Here is a 21490-nt window from a genome sequence, read left to right as displayed (position 1 = left end):
TTTGTTGGGGGTGAAAAGTAGCAATTTTGTCTTATTGGTGTTTAGGATTAGTTGAATATCAGTAATCCAATGTTCTACAGAAGTGAAGGATTCTTGTGTGAGTTGCTGTAGAGTGGAAAGTGATGAAGCAGAGCAGATAAGAGTCAAACTGTCAGGATACTGTATAAGGGAGGAATGCTGGGTGGAGGTGTGTAAATTGTTGGTAAATATGGAGAACAGTAGTGGGTCTAAAATCAAGCCTTGTGGTATGCCTTTCATAGTTGAGAGTAAAGGAGATTGTATGCCTTGCCATTGAACTGATTGCTGCCAATGTGATAGCTTTTAAACCAAGCAATAGTGGAAGGGGCAAAGGATAGGGAGGCCAGGAAGTCTAGAAGTTTGTAGTGTGAGACCATATCAAATGCTTTTGAGAGATCTAAACATATTGCAGAAACAAAATTATTGTTATTTCTATGAAGGTTTACCTGGTTGGTGAAAGAGAGGAGAGCAATTGATGTGCTGTGATTTTGCTGGAAGCTATGTTGTGTAGAGGAGAGAAGATTGTGTGTGTTTAGGAATTTCATGACTTGAGACTGAATGCATTTCTCAAGCAGTTTATATAACGGGGATAGAACGGCAATATGATGGTAGTTTGAGAATTCATAAGAATTGCCACCTTTATGAAGTGGTATAATATATGAAACTTTCTAGATTTGGGGGATGTAGGTTTCCTGTATGTAGCGGTTGATGAGGATAGAAACTGGGTAAGAATGGGATTCAGCAGCACTTTTTAGGAAGTTGGCTGGTAGACTGTCAGCTGCAAGGGTGGTTGGCTTTAGTTTTAGGAGGAGTTTTTTAATAGTGGAAGTGGAAACTGGTGAGAGAGCAAAGGAGGGGATATTGCCGATGCATTTGCTAGGCATATGTGCATGGTTGTTATTGGATAGCTGGAAGGATAGAGTTAGAATGGATTCTCTAAAATAGTGATTAAATTGGGATGCTATGTCTTTGGTATTGTTCTCTGAGGAGGGGGATGGAATGGTAATTTATTTCTGGCTTTATAAGGGAGTTGACAGCATGCCAAACCTTTTGGGGGTCTTTTGAGTGTTTGTTTTGGACCCCAAGGAAATAGTTATTTTTATCTAGTTTGGTTTGTTTCTTGGCCTGATTTCTGAGTTGTTGGAAATTCCGTTTGGCTATGCTAGTGTTATCTCTTTTCCAGATTTTCCAAGCTTTATCTCTAGACTTTAGTAAGGCTCTTGTGTCCCTACTCAGACATGGTGCATAGTTTGCCTTGATTCAGATTTTTCTAATGGGTGCAACTTTGTTGATAACATTTAAGAGAGTACTATTAAATTATTTGATGGCTTGGTCTACACCTAGGGTTAGTAGTGGTTTCCAGTTAGTTTGTTTTAGAGTAGAGTTTAGCTCCTGTATGTTTAGTTTATGGTCATCTCTAACTTGTCTAAAGGTTATGAACTTGGGTGTGTTGGTGGCTTTGCATAGGAGAAAAGTGGGGAGATGGTCACTGAGACCATCTGGTACAGAAACTGTCTGGTAGTTTTGTTTGGGGCAATTGACTAGTGTCCAATCTAGAATGGATTGTTTATGTTTTTTTTTTATAAACTCTAGTAGGTTTTTGAATGAGTTGTGAAAAACCAAAGAGATTAATATGATTAGTGGGGTTGTTAGTATTACAGGCTATCCAGTCGCTGTTTAGATCACCTGATAAGATAGTTTCTTGTTGCAGACTCTCTGAGGTCCACTGTGATATTTCCTCAATAGTAGGGGGGTTGTTTCCTGGGGGACTATAACAGCAAAGAATATTATTTTTTTGTTATTGTTTAAGTATAGAATTGTACCTATGATTTTAGCATTTTGAAACTTGGGAAGTGGGATTTGTAGAAGTTTCATTTTGAGGTTATTTTTATTATATTTAATTCTGCCTCCTTTCCTGCCTACTCTATCTAGTCTTACAATATTGTATCCTGGTGGGAGGATTTCTTCATTTTGGGTGTTGCATTTTAGCCAGGTCTCAGTTATTGTTAGTATGTCTGGGGAGTAGTGGCTTATAAATGCATGTAGGTCAGGAAGCTTATTGGATATGCGCTCTTGGTGTTGATGTTGAGCATTTGCAGGTCAAAGTTTTGTTTGTTTGAGGGTGAGGTATTAAGTGGACCTGGGTTTGGGTGTATGTCACCTGATATAAGTAGGCACTTTGTGATCAGTAGTGTGTGTTTAATTGTATTTGCTATTTCTAAGTTGGATCTGAATATTTTAGTAGTGTAAGATGTAGTTATGTGAATGCATGTATGTGTAGTATAGAGCTGTCTCCAAATAGTGCGGGACTGATAGGAAAGTTTATGTGTGAGTTTGTCTTTAAGGAACTATGTGTAGTATGGAATAAAGTGTTTTCCAGTGGATTTTTTGTGTGCATACAAGTGATGTTTGTTAGGTATGTGAGGGTTAGGAAGAGAAATCATAAGGTGATTTGTGTTTTTTGGGGGGAGTAGTAGTTTGGTGTAAGCATTGCTATGGTTTCTAGGTTGAGGTAGATGTGAAAGCATGGCTAGTTGCTGCATTGTGATTGTTGAAGGCAAAGAGCTAGATAGTGGGTGTGGATTGTTTTAAGGAGTAGAGGTTACTGATTGGTTTAAGGTGTGGTCAGGTGATGGGGGTTACAACAAAAGTAGGCGTAGTGGGGGTGGGTGAGAATTGGCGGCAGGGTAGGGGAGTGGAGTGAGCCGTATGCAAATGGAGTAGGGCCAACCAGACAGTGAGATTGCAGAGCCAATCTGTATGCAGGGTCTGAGCAGAACAGTGAGAATGAGAAATGAATGGGTGAAAGTATATCACAAGTTCCCTACCAAATTGTCTTGTAACTTTAATTTGTTTCTTTTTTCTTTTGTTTGTCATTTAATGTAGAAGTATATTTAATGAGACTATTAGATTATTAGTTCAATCAAAATGGCTGTAACATTATTCCAGAGTACAGTGGTATCAGTTGTTGCAAAAAACAGAAAAAGAACACTTAACTTACAGTGAGCACAATTCACAGAGAGGGGAGATGACTGCAGAAGAGAAGTATTAGTGTGTTTTAAAGATGGCGCCGTTGTTATCAGGCCCTTATATAACTTCTGTCGTACCTCTATTGTCCATCTGCATGGGTGTCGTGAAGTTTGCCACTTCTGTCTTAAGAAGCGTGAAGTTGGCTTTGGAGAAATTTTTTACGGTTGTTTTCCTAATGGGGGGTGGGAGCGGGATGTGGATGTCTAGGGTGATTAGCTTATGGTCGGATCTGACCAACGAGGTACTGACTGCTGGTGTGGAACACCATTCACATGTTGGTGATGACCAGGTGAAGGATATTGCTGCCCCTGGTGGGGGTGTGGTTAAGTTAATCCAAGGCATTGGAATTGATAATTTCCAGAAAATGTTGAGCAAAAGCGTTGGTACACGAGTAGTTTTCTCAGTTAATGGTGGGGTAGTTGAAATCATCCATTATTAGGGTGTTGGGTTGTACCTTAATATTTTCCAGTGTATCAAGAAAAGAGGAGAGGGAATCCTGGGGCATGGTGAGAGGTCTGTAGAAAGCTACCATCTGGATTGCAGTTTTGCCCAGAGTTAGTTGAACTTGGATAATCTCAGATGCATTATGCTGAGCAACTAGCTTGGAGGTGTGGGTATCCTTAATGAATATAGACACGCCTCCACCTTTAGTGTTTTGGTCCAGGTTTAGTGGCCGAAAGGTGTGGTATGAATTATGGCCTGGTAATGCAGGGGTGCTCTCTGAAGCTTTAAACCAGGTCTCTGTCACTGCACAGATGTCGATGTTCTCCATTTTAAGTAGTGCTTTGAGTGAGTGCATTTTGAGGTTTAGACTTCTTGCATTGAGTAGCATTACCTTCAGATTTTTCTTGCTTGTACCTGTTACAGTGGTGAATTTGTCATTTGAACTTTGCCTAAAAAAGGCACTATAGGGGTGGCAAGAGCCTTTGCCAGTATCCGGCATCCCAAGGGCGACAGGTGCAGGCCATCTCTGGTAAAGCAGCGTGGTCTGTCGATCATGTCATCCCAGACAGACAGATACTGGATTCCCTTAAGATGACCCCAGAAGCTTAGCCAATTGTTAAAGTTGATCATTTTGTCCTTGTACTGTGGTATTATTCTGGGTGATGGCAGGATGATACTCAGGGCTAGGGTCATACCTGCCTAAACTACAAGATCGGAGAGCTCTTCCATGTCTCTTTTCATGTAGTCCAGGGAGGTACATCTCAGGTCATTCACACCAACATGGACAATGACAGAGTCATATTGGTGCTTGCTTTGGAATGATCTGAGTGTGTGCATTATGTGGCAGATCCTGGAACCCAACAGGCAGCTGACAGTAACTTTCTCCTTGTTTAACCTGGTGAGTGGAACATCAGTGTGCCTGACTATAGAGTCACCTATGACTAGAGTGTTGGGTATGTTATGCCTTATGGGCTGTAGTTGAGTGGCACACTGAGTATGTGGGCTATGTGTCATTTGGGTTGTGTTGGGGGGTGGAGGTTGCTTGCATTTCTGCTTTGGAGGTCTCAGTTGTTTGGGCAGATTTTTACTAAGAGCCTCTGGAAATGTAGGTGTGTATTTTGTGCTTCTGTGTGTGTTTTGGTGGTGTAGGTTTTGAGGGACTATGTGATGAATGTGGTGCGGTGCAAGTGTTTACCTTCTCCTCTTGACAGTCTAGTCTAGTCTTTGGTGAAGAGAGATTTGATTCCAGTTTGGCTATATAAGTGCATCTCTCACAGGTCGTAGTGTTGGGTGGTAGGAGGAGAGGGTTGTCTGTGTACATGAGGCAATTGCTGCATTGTTCCAAGATGCCCAGATTCATCAGGTAGATAGGAGAAAACACCGGGAGCTGACCTTTAGACATGCCTGGATAGGTGCTTATTTATTAAGTACTAAAAACTGTTTTCCTCTAGACAAGTGAGGAAAGTTGAGAGCTGTAGTAATTTGTAGCTTATTTAGTGCTTACAATGAGTTCTGAACAAGTGCTAAGCTCAAAGAAACAGATTTAAGTGCTAAAACTAAAAAGCTGGCTAGTTGCAAGGGAAAATTTGAAAAGCACAATTTATTGTGTCAGGAATAGTTTAACCCTAGTTAAGTGGGGGGGGACTCAGGAGCTCACAAAAAGCCCTGGACACAGCATATCTGTATCTGGTACAAGACCTGCCACTGGAAAGGGGGGAAACAAGCTTAGAATTTTTTTTCAGTAATTTTTTTTTTTTTTCAGTAAAGTGGAGATGGAGAAAGGTGGAACAGAAGTTAATTCAACCTTAAGAATCTGAGTGGGTTGGCCTTCGCAAATGTTCTCTATTAGACTAAATGAACTAATGACACTAGAATGGGAGGAGTGTCACAGATCAAACATACAGTATAGGCAAGCAACTGCAATGCCACCAAGTATAAGAACACCACAACACTAGCGAGGGTGGGTGGGAAAAATTACAGTTCCTAGCTGTAGCCACTAAATGAAAGTTTTAAGCAGATCAAGGAGCAAGCAGACTATAGAGAATGATTTTAACTGTAAACAGACAATTATAGTAATGGACACTATTACAGTTCCTAGCTGTAGAACACAGAAACCTCAAACAATCAAAAATACACAGAAAAGCTCGGAAAGAGCACTCACAAACAGAAAATACAACTCTCAGTATGAAAAGCAGTTTACAGTTAAGTAAATCAGTAAACATGCAATTAGAGTAATGAAACAGTATCTAGAAATGAAAAATACAATTAAAGCAGTATAAAACAGTACATAAACGCAGTGAAACAATAATAAAAGCTTTATAACACTGCAAAATGTAGTAGATCAACTGTATAGCACAATTATAGGCATTTCAGAAGTGCAGTTCAGTGAAATAAGTGTAAGAAATAACTTATCCTGCTCTTGGAATCTTAAGGCATTTCTGCTTAGTTTCAGTAATGAAATACAATCCACAGCCTGATAAATACAAGCACAACCTTTAAAAGACTCATGGGTTATATACCAGTAAGGATGGAAGAGTTAGAAGATCAAATTACTACTCAACCCCTGCTATTACCCAATCACTCGTACTACAGAAGGTCAGGAGGCCTTGTTACTCTCAATAATAATGAAAACAGACTATCAGCAGAGAATGGCTGCCAGAAACACAGGAAACTCAAACAAAACTACCAGGCCTAGACAACAGGCCTCTATCATGATTATGCCACCTGACCACAACACAGAAACCTCACTTTAAAAGCATAGAAAGAACACCCACAAAGAGAAAATACAAGTCTCAGCATGAAAAAGCAGTTTACAATTTAGTAAATTAAATAAAAATGCAATTATAGTAATGCACACTATTGCAGTTCCTAGCTGTAGCCAGTAAATGAAAGTTTTAAACAGATCAATGAGCAAGCAGACTCTAGAGAATGCTTTTAACTGTAAACAGACAGTTATAGTAATGCACACCATTACAGTTCCTAGCTGTAGAACACAGAAACTTCAAAAAATCAAAAAAGCACAGAAAAGCTCGGATAGAGCACTCACAAACAGAAAATACAATTCTCAGTATGAAAAAGAAGTTTACAGTTAAATAATTTAGTAAACATGCAATTAGAGTAATGAAACAGTATCCAGCACTGAAAAATTCAGTTAAAACAGTAAAAAACAGTACATAAATGCAGTGAAACAATAAAAAAACTTTATAACAGTGCAAAATGTAGTAGATCAACTGTATAGTGCAATTATAAGTGTTTCAGAAGTGCAGTTCAGTGAAATAAGTGTAAGAAATAACTTATCCTGCTCTTGGAATCCTAAGGAATTTCTGCTTAGTTTCAGTAATGAAATACAATCCATAGCCTGATAAATACAAGCACAACCTTTTCAAGACACAGGGTTTTTATACCCGTAAGGATGGAAGATCTAGAAGATCAAATTACTACTCAGCCCCTGCTATTACCCAATCACTCGTACTACAGAAGGTCAGGAGGCCTTGTTACTCTCAATAATAATGAAAACAGACTATCAGCAAAAAATGACTGCCAGAAACACAGGAAACTCAAACAAAATTACCAGGCCTAGACAACAGGCCTCTATCAAGATTATGCCACCTGAGCAGATCACAGAAACCTCACTTTAGAAGCACAGAAAGAAAACTCACAAAGAGAAAATACAAGTCTCACTATGAAAAAGCAGTTTACAATTTAGTAAATTAAATAAAAATGTAATTATAGTAATGCACACTATTACAGTTCCTAGCTGTAGCCACTAAATGAAAGTTTTAAACAGATCAAGGAGCAAGCAGACTCTAGCGAATGCTTTTAACTGTAAACAGACAATTATAGTAATGCACACAATTACAGTTCCTAGCTGTAGAACACAGAAACCTCAAAAATCAATAATGCACAGAAAAGCTCGGATATAGCACCCACAAACAGAAAATGCAGCTCTTAGTATGAAAAAGCTGTTTACAGTTAAGTAATTCAGTAAACATGCAATTAGAGTAATGAAACAGTATCTAGCAATGCAAAATACAGTTAAAACAGTATAAAACAGTATATAAATGCAGTGAAACAATAAAAAAGCTTTATAACAGTGCAAAATGTAGTAGATCAATTGTATAGCACAATTATAAGCACTTCAGAAGTACAGTTCAGTGAAATAAGTGTAAGAAATAACTTATCCTGTTCTTGTCTGATGAAGGGTGTAACCTGAAAGTGCTTACCACATGTGGATGAAAGTCTGATGGTTTAAGCTTGGTGGTCTGTGGAGTTTTTTCTTTGGCAAGAAGTATGGCTGAGGAAATGTTAATGTGTGGACATGTGCATTCTTGTTTCTAAAGGCATGAATGATGCTGCAAGAATGTGTGTGTGTGTGTGTGTGTGTGTGTGTGTGTGTGTGTGTGTGTGTGTGTGTGTATGTGTGTGTGTGTGTGTGTGCACTTGTACACATGTGCGTGTGTGCGTGTGTGTGCGTGTGTGCGTGTGCGTGTGTGTGTGTGTGTGTGTGTGTGTGTGTGTGTGTGTGTGTGTGTGTGTGTGTGTGTGTGTGTGTGTGTGTGTGTGACATGCATCTGGGTCATTGCACTAGGGTAGCTCTGGTGAGAACTGAGAGTATGAATTTGACTTGGAGATTGTGTGGATGAATGAGTGAGTGTTTCCATAACTGGAATTGAGTTGGAATGGAATATTTTTTACTTGAATGTGTGTGTGTGTGTGTGTGTGTGTATGTGTATGACTGAGTGATGAGATAGTGCCTTTGCCAACATGATTCATGGGCTGCTAGAAAGAACAATACTATCAACAGGTGTAATAGCAGTACTGTGGTTGAGTGTGTGATTCAGAGACATGCTAATGAGTCACTAATGATATCTTTCTCATTGTGGCCACAGCTGTCTCAGAATTGCATTTTCTCACCATTGTGGTAATTGACAAAAACTACAATGGGCAATCATAGGTAGCAAGCCATTGTCTGATTCCCAGGGTATGCATTTCAGTCAGAATGGAAAAAAAGAGAAAGTAATAAGCAAAGTGAATGCATTTTCATACCAAATATGTTAGCAATAGGAGCTATAACACAAAAAGAAATTTGGGACAGACTATTTCACTTTAAGCTATACAGTTATTAAACACTAACAGAAAATAGAGTTAAGCAGCAGATGAGAAAATTATATCTATCGTAGAAGAAAATAATTGGAGAGCTGTAAAATGGAACAGAATATCTTATTTAAAAAAATTATTAACTTGAGCAATATACTGTCCATGCAACTGGCAGAGTTCTGCATCAAACTGACAATGCAAGAAAGAACTGAAGATGGCACAGGCCAATGACTTCTTTATACCACAGCATCATGACACTGAATAGGGAGGGTGTCAGCCTGCAAGGGAATAATAACATTCTCTATGTTTTCAACTGACTGTGATATCTTGTAGTCCAAAATTCCCAAAATTCAGTAATGCATCACTAACTCGGAGGAATTTCACTGTATTGTTACAGTAACTGTAAAACAATCGTGTTTTCTGTGTAAAACATAAGACATAAAATAAGACTCCATTAAAATGAGAAGAGGCGTAGTAGTGCTAAAGTGAAGTATGACTAGCAAAAAACTCCAGTAACAAAGATAAAAAAGGCTGTAGCAAATGTTGAATAGTAAAGCAAACTATTTGTTTTATAACATGTCTAAAAAAAAGAAAAAGATGCTCTAGCTAATTTAAAGCAAAATAAAAGTTTGCATATTACCAAGGCGAATAAAGGAAATGCTGTAGTTGTTTTAGATATGAGTTACTATTGTAATAAAATAAAGATAATTTTAGAAGATAAAAAGTTTTACAAAAGAGTAATTTGGTCAGAAGTAAAAAGTATGCTGGTTGATAAAAGTGACTCATGTAAAATATTCTTTTGACTTTCGCAAGTATATTACTGTTTTTAGTACACGATTCTATGATTTTAGTAACAGCTGATGCTGTATTTTCATATACAGCAATCCTGAATGGAGACTAGAAAAGGTTAGCAGAGAGATGCATTCATCAGGCTGTTTTTCTAATGAACAGATCAGCCTGTTCACAGACATTTTAGATGTGATTCTGGCATACATTGTTTTTCAATTGTTTTCAGTATGACAATGAAATGTATATGCAAATAAATGGGGTCACAATGGGGTCGCAATGGGGCAGCTATGACCCCCAGCTTTGCCATTTTTTCATGACAGGCTGGCAAAAAGAGTATACTTATAACACTGATTTTTTTTAAGTACATAGTTATAAACTTTTTATTGATGACCTATTTATTCTATGGAAGGCCACCGAAGAAGCTCTAATGAATTTTATGAAATATTTAAATAATGCTACTGAGTATTTAAGTTTTACCTTTATAAAAGATAAAAACATTAACTTTTTAGATTTAACTGTTGACAAGTCAGCCAACAAGCTAAGAGTAAGAATTCATAAGAAGTGCACAGTAATGGTTATTTATTTTTTAACAGCATGCTTGAGTTTAAAAATACATTTTTTAAAAGGACAGTTTTTGAGAGTAAGTTCTCTGATGATTTACAATATTTTTATACTGAATGTGAGGCCCTAAGAATAAGATCTAGATTTTTTGAAAGAGGTTATCCTAAGGAAATGTTAGATGACATTATGACTAACATGATAAAAAAACAGGAGTCAAAGTTATGCAATTAGGTCCAAAGACAATATAATTAACACAAGTAAAGAAAAGAAGGATTTTCCTTAGTTTAGAAAGGAATTATGGAAATTGTGATGAGTAACTGGAGATTCATTATGAATTTCCAAGATTTAAAAAAATATTATTGGGGAAAATCCTTCTTTTGTATTCAAGCAGGGTAAGAATTTGAAGGACCATTTGCATAAAAACAATTGAGTTCAGAGCAAAAAAAGGAATATACAAATGCATACGTTGTAATTCTTGCTAGCATATTTTTGTAGGTGAAAAAATGTTGGTTGACAGGTAGAAATTATGAAATTATATTATTTAATAAATATAAATATAATTGTAAATCTAAATATGTGTTTTTTATAGTTTTATGTGGGCCTTGTCCCATTTTTTTATATTGGCTGAACTGTCACAGAATTTAATATGAGAATTTATGAGCATCTTAGAGCAGTTGAGTAAATGGAATTAAGTAATGGTTTAGCTAATCTTGTGAATCATAATCACTTAGACGGTCTATATTATTCGAACGAAAACTGCATTGTGCGAATCCCATTTGAGGGTCACACAATGAGCGAATGTCGGAAATATTGAATGGCTTAAATAAAAAAACTAACAGACGAAAACTGCTACTAACTGTTTTATGCAGGGGGGCAAGCCCCCCTGCACCCCCCACACCCCTGCTACTTAAAAATACCAACTCAGAGATTGCACTCCATTGAAGTAAAGGGAGGAATTCTCTATGGTGATCTCTGTTCATTCTTTCGATATTTTCCACATTCGCTCATTTTGTGTCGCTCAGACGTGATTCGCGCAATGCAGTTTTCGTTCGAATAATATAGACCCTCATTTAGAGCATGTTAAGAATGCTAATTTAAAATTTTTAGCTATAGATCAAGTACATAATTTTAATACAAAATGAGATGCTGTTTGGTAAGAGTATTGTTGGCATATTAAATTAAATGCTTGTAGTTCTCCTGGAATGAATGATAGAGAGAACTACAAAGTTGTCCTGAGAAGGAAAGGTTAACTCATTAGCTTGCAGTCATGTGATTTTGATGCACCTTATTTAAATGTGTTTTTAAATAAAAGTAATCAGGTCTGATGAAGTTCTATGTACAGAATGAAATCACTTACGATTTATGTTGTTTTTAATATATTAAAGTTTTAATATGTGGATTGTTTGACCGTTTCTTTCTTTTTGTATAGTAAAGTAAATAGTTTTATAGTAAAGTAATGGCCAAAGTGAAGGGAAAACAGAAATAAAGGTTAGAAGAAAAGAAGGAATTAAAATGGTGTATTACAAAAATTGTAAAGATCAATACCTAAAACATATGAAGTAGAAGGAAACACATGCTGCCATTTAAGGAACTGTAATAAAAGAAAATGATATCAATTATGTAAAAGTCAGCCAATAACAAGTGAGACAAAAAAAAGCAAAATAATAAAGTATGTGACAAAATATACAGAAAACTTTTTAAGTGAGGAACACATAAATGTAATAGAGAAAAATGAATCAAAGTAATAATGTAGAAGAGCATGATATTGGATTAATTAACATAGATATGTATGTAAAGGAGAGAGGTGGGAAATAGAAGGAGCTACTGATATAAAGACAGCACATCAGAAGTTACCTCTGATCCTTTCAAGTAGCCACTGTGTATTCTGCCAGTAGCCTGTGACTGTTGCATTTAATCACTGAAGGGCAAATATGCCCTAAGCATGTTTTCTTTCCCCAGAGTGTATTTGCCTCCCTACAGAAATACCCCTATACTTTCACATATTTAGAAACTATGAATTAGCCGTTTCTTCCCCTGTGTAGAATTTCTATCCCTGAAAACTTCTTCAATGCATACCATGTTGGGCCACAAGAAATCTCATGGTACTCACTTTTAGGAATTTGTCTCCCTTATTCTTATAAAAAATGCCTGTCATGTCAATAAGTTCTTTGCCAAGAAAAAAAACATGTAACAAAGTATCTGTAGTTCTCTGTGGCTATTTACACTCACAGCCAGAGGGCCATAAAGCTCCTCAGGATTTTAAGATTCACAGTGCTGCTGTCATTTATGCTGGTATTCTTTTCCTCCTCTGGGGCCATAAACCTACTTTGATTAGTTCTGAATGTTGCATATACCTCCAAAATGATGTACAATTTAAACAACTGTGAAAAAATGCAAAGTAAATCAATGGTTATATAGAAAGTAAAAGAGCAAGTCTTAAGTTACTGAGCTAGTCACTGTTAAGAAGTTGTGCACAGAAGTATTGGTTATAATGTAAATCTCTATATAAAATTCAACTGTTCACTTGATGTTAAATGGTTATTACTGTGGAAAAATATCTGTGCAAGCTTCAAATATGCATTTCACATCATCTATTTGGATGGTACATTTCTAGGGATATTTTCATATGTGTGTACTTTGGATACGTAAACACATTGTCTAATTTAATATGAAACTGCTGCAAAAATAAGACACAATTAAGAGGAAACATGAATAATTATGCTGGCAGGACCAGGCACAGTGATCTTCTTGATGAGCATTGCCATTTACAACAAATGACATGACTCTTTCTAAGGCAAAGAAATGCAGTACTCTGTTTGACTGAGGAAAGGTAGATGGGTGAGGACTACTGAGATAACACCTGAATTTCAAATACCATTTTTAAAGGCTTTGCTATCTCTGATATTTGCTCTCACCTCACTGAATACTGTTAAAGAATGTGTAGCACACTCATGTAGGAAAACAAATATGTAAGTCACAATAAATCAATGACTGAAACTTTTACTGAGGATTCACAAATTAGCAGCATTTCTCGTTACCACCATTATAAGTGAATGGAAGCATGATCTGACAGGACAAACCAGAACATTTTAAACTCAATAGCTGCACCCTCAAAGTGCATTATGGGTAAAATGTTGTTTCTGAATAAAAAAATGTCACAACAACATTAATAATATTTATATATTTGCTTCAGATTTGGCCCATAGTGGTTTTAAGCATTTCACTAGCATAGTGCTGGAAGAAACAAGGTATCCAGCACAATGTACCAGTGGTATTGGTAAGCTTATGTTTTGTGTTGATCTGGATTGAGGAAGGGCTAACAACATATGAGTGTGTGTTGGTGTTGGGGGCTGTTAACTGCGGGAAGACTAAACAATTTTACCAACAGGAGAGTTGTCAAGGTATTGTCAGTAGGCATGGAAGAATAGAGACATTTGATCTACCACCTTATTTCCTCAACACTGAAGTAAAAAATGCACAAGGCACAGGATGCTAAAATTCTAGCCAGGGAAAAGGAAATCTTTTAATAAACCATCTTATTGCAGATAACTAGAAGAAGCAACAAACAGTTTAGAAAATGCCAAAACTATGAAAGAGACAGATAGTCATAAGATGGAAATAGAAGAATTTGACCATCATTTGTGTTGTTTGTTTATTTATTGTCATTTGTTTACTAGGAATGTCCGAATAGGCCTAGAAAACCCATTTTAAGTGCAGGCCCTTGGAGAAAAGCTGCACATACATGAATATATGAACAATATATTTGAGGCAGTAGACATATTTACAGTTCACAGTCAAGGATACAGAATGATAAGACACATTTCTCAGACACCTTTAAACAACAGCAGTAGTAATCCATGAGAAATAAGAGTAGGTTTGTACAGAAAATGTATAACTACAAAACCTTAGTGAAGACTAAGACAGGGAATGTGGATTGGAAAATGCAGTTACTAACAGAGGAGAAGGATGAAGGAAATAAAAGATTAGCTGGGACTGGAACAAGAGCACTGGCAAGTGGTGGGGAGGAATTCCTTTAGACAAGCTTTAAATGTTTGTAGCCTTTGGTTACATCTAATGGGTAAGTGGAATGGTGTTCCAGTTTTTGTTGGATTAGAGGCAGAAACCATGGAATTTATGGGGTTTCTGGATGGAGATGAGATGTTTGTTATTAGAGTGAAGTGGTCTGTTAGGGTGGTAGCATGGGAGAATGTTGTTTTGGGCAGGACAAGCAGAGAGTTGCAATGAACTGCTGACAGTTGAGGTCATGGGGGTGTTCAAGACAATTAAGTGAGTGGTGAGCAGTGCAGTGGTGAGTGAAGTGTGTTGAGCTTGAATCAAATTTGAAATATTATTATAGCATTCCTTTGTGTTTAGATTTTAGTGTAGTTTGGAGGTTTGTAAGGATAGGAGCTCCATATAGGGTAAGGGAAGGAGGCATATAGTTGCGAGGGTGATTTTCGTGGTTTATTTTAAGAAATGTTTGTGACAGTATAGCATGCAGATGTTTTTGTGAATTTTTTTTTTGTTATTTTGGATATAAAGATGGAATCTGAGGCTATCATCAGTAATCATACCTAGTAGATTTGTATTGGGGAACACCTTCTATTTTGGTATAATTTAGTGAAATGCTTTTAAAGTTCTGCTTGCTATTACAGTAGGTTTTTTGGGAAAAAAGGCATTTATTTTTTTTTTGGTGTTAAGCAGAAGTTGAGCATTGCAAAGCCAGTTCATAACTGAGGTGAAGGATTCTTGAGTTATTTGTCAGAGATGTAATAGACTATTAGAGGAGTATGTAAGTGCAGAGTCATCTGCGTACTGGATGATAGAGACTTGGCAAGAGGTTCTGTGGACATTATTGATGAAGGTATCAAGAAATGTGGTCCAAGGATGAAACCTTGTGTTATTCCAGTGGTGTTAGGGGAGGTAAGGGGTAGAGCTCCTAGTCAATTTATTGCCTGGTGTCTATCAGATAAATAACCATGGAACTAGTTTAGAGCAGAAGATAGACCAATGCTAGATAGTCGTTACAAATGTTCAGGTGAGAGACCATTTTAAAAGCTTTAGACATGTCTCTTGCTCTATTTTCTGTGTCCATTATGAAGTATGTAAGTTATACTATGACCAGGCCTGAAACCGTACTGAGTATAGGCTAACATTTGATTTTTTTAGGATATGTTGGAGCAGCTGGGTGTCAAAGCATTTTCTAGTAGATTAGAGAGGGGTGATAGTACTGCTTTTGGGTGGATGTTAGCAACGTCAGTTGAGCAGCCACTTTTGTTGATAGAGATGGTATGAGTTTTTTCCATTTGGATGGAAGACGGGATTTCACTATGAAACTTCTGATAAGGATACTGTGTAGGCTATAGCATGAGCAGCTAATTTAAGATATTCTGGAAGAAGGCTGTCAGCTGCAGGGAAAGAAAGTTTAAATTTAAAAAGTAACTTTATTAGAATGGAAGCTGAATCTGATTTAAGAGTAAAGGTGGGGGAAAGTTAGCTTGGATTGAGTTAGGGGAGTTTGGTTGGTAGAAGACTTTTATAGTTGGTTTGAGAGAAAGATAGTGTGTGTATAGACTGAAGTAGTTTAGGAAGTGGGGTTGGATGAACATGCTGAATTTGTAGTTAAGGAGTAGATGCAATCTATAAAGTAAGTATTGAATAAGGTTGCAGATTGTGGGGGTGAGTTGTTAGGAAAGGGATTAGGGTCCTGTCTGTCACAAAGGTTCAGCAGATAGTTGCTAGAATGCAACCTTTAGGACGGTTGTGCTTATGGATAGTCTGAAGGTGAGTATAATATGTTTTGTTTTGTTTTGTTTTGCCAGTTTATTTTTGGCAGCATCCAGGATAATGATTTTGCTATAGGCTGATCTATTTATCCAGGAGGGAAGGCCTTCTAGCATGGGTTGATTGTTGTGTATGATGGTGCATATGTTTTTTTTTTCTATTTAAATTTAGGAAGGTAATAAGATTTTCAGCAGTATGGAAGTTTGGGATTGGCTTGGTGAATTGCAAGATGGTGCAGGAGTTGGAGTAAAGGAGAGCTACGTTGCCAGCTCTCTTTTTAACCTGTCAAATCTAATTATGCTGTAGCCAGGAGGAATAATTTCAGTGTCACTAATATTTGGTTTAAGACATATTTCTTTGATGGCTAAGATGTCAGGAAAGTATTGGCATATCTATGCATTCAGTTTGTTACAAATACTATGTAGATTTACTGTGATGAGGTGAAGATCTTTTGATGAATTAATAGTATTGTGAGGGAGCGGTATTCAGCTGAGTGGGGACTGAAGCTAGGAGTGATGAAATAGGGGTGGAGACACTGTGATGATGAGGTAAGCTGAGTGCTGAAAGGTGGTGGGGATTGATGTAGGTAGTGGAGGATGTCCAGGTTAGGATGAATGTCTCCACACTGAGACTGGAACATTCAGAAAGGAGTCAGAGGTCACAAGAAAACAGAGACTGACATGATTATTTACCTATTATAACACTAGAGCTCTTGTACACTGAATGGATTCTGAGAAACAAACAGGAGGTGTAACTAAAAGATTGAAATGTATATTTTTTATAAGATATAGTAGCAGTTTTATATATGCAGATGGAGCTCAGATTCCTGAAAGATCCCTTACTGGTTATTGGAATGCTTTGTTATTCAAAACAGATGGAAACAGAATTGCAAAATAGTGCAGAGCCAGTAAAAATTAAAATAAGGTGTTGTGGTACATTGTAGGCCTCTGCTGAACATACCTGTGACTAGCAGTACATCAGTAGTGACTCAAAGCTTGCCACAATGGGCTTGTGTTCATCTTGACTGCACTGAAGGGACACATTGACCATTCAATATAGCAAAACATTTAGATTAACCCGTCCTAACAGCAAACAAACACATACGTATGTTTAGCATATCATGCATTATATTGCTGAATTACTTGTCTTAATCCCCTTTTCAAACCTTTTTTGTTACATATGTCTGACAAAGTATATGCTGAGAAATGCATACACAGCTCAAGTGCATATCACTAGGACTTACTTAGGGTAGTATATGGTATGGCAGTTGTATTTGCATCACAATTCCTAAAGTGTAATTTGCATATCATTGTGGGCAGGACAGGTTGAATGGCAGCTGTGATACTAGTACATTAATGGTATGATGGTGCTTGCCACCATCTGGATACATCCAATCTCAGCTACTTGACCTCTCCTTTATCTTCCTGAATCATGTGGAATGACAAGCTATCGCATACACCTCTGCATTGCTTTCTTGCCATTATGAGTCTTAGATCTTCTTGTGTCACATGACTGTACATTGGTTTTCTACTTAGAGCAGACTTTTCTTGCACCTTGTGTGAGGTTTTTCTGTCTCCTGGTCAGTTAGTTTTATTATAAGAAATGAAAAACATTAAATCATGTTTAGAAATAAGTGACAGTATGAGAAAAAATATATGAATTGCTAAGCATGAAACTGTATTTATGGCACAATTGCATTCAATTATACTGCTAAGAAATAAACAAAAGGTGTCACATTTGCTAAATAGACAAATCAAGAATGAGACGTACTACTTGTAGAAATATAATTGGATCAAGGAAAACTTGAAAAACATAAAAAGTGAGAAAAGAAGTCTAAGATCACATTAGTAATGGATTGTTACTAAAGGTACTAATTATCTATCTTAATGTTACACAGCAAAAAGCTGGAGGACGATGTTGTATCTCATGAAATAAATATATTACATTAAGAAGAAGAAGAAAGCAGAATGAATAAAATAAATTGGTTGTTTCCCTTTGCAATATTAGTAGAAAGGCAATGAATATATTCTATATATAAAGATGAAATCTGACAGCATACTGCAATGAAAACTTTGGAATGAGGATTATCTTTTTTGTCTTTTTTGGAATACTTTCCCAACACTCCCGATACTTCTCCAAGATCATTATAGCTTTGGTAAAAAAGATTCAGAGTTTGGCATTACTGATGTTAACAATGCATCCCATGGTTTCTCTAGTGACATTAAAACAAAATAAAAGTTTACAAGTCCTGACAAAATAGAGTACAAAAAGAGTAATCAAATTCTTATTACAATGGGAAAAGTAATGAAAAACACCGAGACAAATACAAAGAGTGAGGGGCAGATTCAAATAAATGATGGGGGGGGGGCATGTTTTCAAAAATATAACTAAGTAGATTCCAAGCACATGTGTAATTTAGTAACTATGGAAAATTTGGAGGATAGCCAAATAATATACTTAGTTTGAAAATTATATCTTTGAGATGTATGAGAAATCCACAAGATGTAACCAAAACCCATGTGAAAATAAAGAAGACATATTTGAAACTAAAAAGCTGTAAGAGTAGCATGTGCAAAAAAGGAAAATGCAAAATGCTCATTTATACAAGATCAGTGAAAAAATGTGAAGAGAAAGTATCTGAAAATAAATTACAAATGACTAGTGTCTTGGAAAGTGGTTTCAAAAGTGTAATAAGCTGAAAACAATCAGTTTCACATCAGTACATTCACATGTACAGTATGAAACAGCAGATTTATGCTTATGTGAAAGCAAACAAAATTATTTGAGAATGTATCATATATGTAAATTAAGAGAAATGATGAAATATATTAAATATAAAGAATTGAAAAAATGAAATATCCTAGAAGCATTAAAATGGTTTAAAATAAAAAAAAATGAAATACGTCATGCACAGTTTAAACTAATAGTGTGTAGAAATTTTTATGTAATAAAAAGATTTCCATCTTTTTTTTGTATGGTACATTGTGTTCTTTATTTATGGCAAGGCAACAATCAATTCAACCAACAAGAAGGAAGGTAGTAAGGAGACACAATCAGTATAGTGCTTTCTTAATATCATACTCATGTTTCATGTTCAGTGTTTGATGAATGGCCTCAGTCCCAATAACACACATGAAGTACTAATCTGCTGAGCTGAAAGTAGCTGTGCTGGCATCTTTGTTACAGTGACACGTCAGTAAAATTTGCATGTAGTACTGTGTAACATCATATTTAGTGGCTGATGATCAAGCCTAGAACAATGGAAACAACACTGAAAGTGTTCATTACAAGGGGTGCTGCTGATAACACTACACATACTGCACCATCTGTCTTTTTTTCATGTCCTTAAGCCTGGTGAGACAAATACAGAACATTAGGACATTTTTTGCTTTTGTTATCTTGCAGTCACTGTATTCAGCATTCTACTACCAGATACTTTATCACTTTGGCACTACAATACAATTACAGCTTTAGTAGCCTCCAGGTCATTGCACAGGACTTCATTCAGCTAACCTGATCAGTTTTTAGTTAATTCCAGAATTCCAGTCACAAGTACGTTCTGTGTGTGTGTGTGGTAATTGATATACATATCGTGTTGGCATAAAAATGCCTTCATAGTGTTTCTTCCTTTCAATATATCACTGCTTTTAGGTCTTCATCTCTAAAAATGGCACATTAGCCTTTCCTGAGAGAGGATAGTGACCTGGCATACTGTTGGTAAAATGAAAACTCTTCAAATTGTGTCATTTTCTGAACATGCGCTATAGGCATGAAGGAAGATTAGGAAATCAGTACAACTGTCTTGTACACTGCCGATTTAGTTTTCTATACAGTCTTGTTTTGGTCCTTTACGTCCATTGTTTTTGTATGGGATTTTCTGGAATGCATTTAAATATAAACTAGATTTTTCTCTAGATGTGAGTTAACTGATCCTTATAATCAGTGGACTAGACTAGACAGCACAGATCTTTCCTCAAATAAATAAATTGTGTCAGAATATGTAGCTGTGTCTTGCTCTCTGCTGCCCAATGAATGTACAATAACATTTCCTGGAAGTGAGGTCTTTTTCCCAAGTTTAAATGCAGACATGTCATGTCACATGAAACAGAGCTTTGGACTTGTTTGGATCATCACATTTCATGATTAATGTATCATGTGATTGTTGCGCATAATACAGTAATATCACATTTGCCTGAGCTGTGCTCTATGATTTGAACTTGTCCTTGTGCAAAAGTGTTGCTAGATTATAGACTAGAATATGTAGTGGCTGGAGCTATTGCAAAAGACTTCAAGATCGTCCGTGCAAGAGTGATATCATCAGGTGCAATAGCTACTGCTTTTTGAATGTCCTGTTGAGAGTAACCTTCTCCCATCAATTGTGTTATAAAGTGGTCTTGAGGAGACATGCAGCTTATATCTTCTGGGCTTTTGAACACAGAGCTGCTGCACTGAAAGGCCAGGTTTACCTGTGGATCTAAAAGGAAACACACAAAAATGAGATTTTAAAAACAAGTCTCATTGTATTGAGAATGCTCTATGTTTTATTGATTTTTTTTTACGTCTGTTCCATAAATATAATATATAGATCATAACATATCTAATGTTACTTAATGCCAACGGTTAGGACTCAAACTAAGGTCATCATTGCTGCCCATTTTGCATGGCTACACCAGAGACCTTAGCAGAATAAGTTATTTTTTACATTTATTTCATTGAATTGCACTTCTTTAACTTTTATAATTGTGCTATACAGCTAATCTACTACATTTTGCACTGTTATAAAGCTTTTTTTTACTGTTTCAGTACATTTATGTAGTTTTATACTGTTTTAACTGTATTTCTCATTGCTAGATACTATTTCACTACTCTAATTGCATTTTTACTGAATTATTTAACTGTAAACTGCTTTTTCATACTGAGAGTTGGAGTTTCTGTTTGTGAGTATTCTATCTGTGCTTTTGTGCTTTTTTATGTGGTGTCTGTGTTCTAGGCATGTATCATATAACTGATTTATTTGCAGTTAAAAGCATTCTCTAGAGTCTCCTTGCTCCTTTATCTTTCTAAAACTTTCATTTAGTGGCTACAGCTAGTAGCTGTAATAGTTTGATCTGGAACACTCCTCCTAGTCTAGTGTCATTAGCTTATTCTAGCTAATACAGACAGAACATTTGATACAGCCAACCCACTTAGGTTCTTAACCTTGAATTATATTCTGTTCCTGCTTTCTCCTTTTCCACTTTACTAAAAAAAATGCTAAGCTTGTTTCCTGCCTTTCCTGTAACTAGTCTAGTCCAGATACAGATTTGTTGTATCCAGGACTGTTTGTAAGCTCCTGAGCCCCCCAAGCCTTTCTGTGTTGGTGGGAAATCTTCTAGCTAATCAGTGGGAGTGGTAAGCACTAGGTAGCCTATCTATCACATATGGAGTGGTTTCTGGCCCAGAAATTGTAGTTGGCCGTTTGGGCAGTTTTTCCATCTCACTCAACTTTCTGATTTAAAAGCCCACATTTTCACTTGTGTCCCCCCTTTCCTGCAACTAGTCTAGTCCAGATACAGATTTGTTGTATCCAGGATGGTTTCTAAGCTCCTGAGCCCCTCAAGCCTTTCTGGGTTGGTGGGAAGCCTTCTAGCTAATCAGTGGGAGTGGTAAGCACTAGGTAGCCTATCTATCACATAAGAAGTGGTTTCTGGCCCAGAAATTGCAGTTGGCCGTTTGGGCAGTTTTTCCATCTCTCTCAACTTTCTGATTTAAAAGCCCACATTTGCAC

General features: G+C 36.7%; 1 protein-coding gene across 2 annotated transcripts in view; it reads right to left on the bottom strand.

The window, feature by feature from the left end:
• Positions 1-18680: 18680 nt before the first annotated feature.
• The window catches only part of LOC122809292 (E3 ubiquitin-protein ligase CBL-like), a 645680-nt gene continuing 642870 nt past the window's right edge, over positions 18681-21490 (bottom strand). The window contains exon 14 of one of the 2 annotated variants that reach the window (XM_044080672.1): positions 18681-20197. In XM_044080672.1, coding sequence (XP_043936607.1) covers positions 19968-20197 — 230 coding nt within the window. In that variant the 3' untranslated portion in view covers positions 18681-19967. The remainder of the gene's footprint in view (positions 20198-21490) is intronic. The other variant, XM_044080673.1, reaches the window with a different exon arrangement.

This window comes from Protopterus annectens, chromosome 8.part0 (genome assembly GCF_019279795.1).
Source record: "Protopterus annectens isolate FY-2018-M chromosome 8.part0, PAN1.0, whole genome shotgun sequence".
In the NCBI taxonomy this organism is placed as follows: Eukaryota; Metazoa; Chordata; order Ceratodontiformes; family Protopteridae; genus Protopterus; species Protopterus annectens.
The sequence above is the reverse complement of the archived record's forward strand: the minus strand, read 5'-3'. Positions and strand labels throughout refer to the sequence as shown.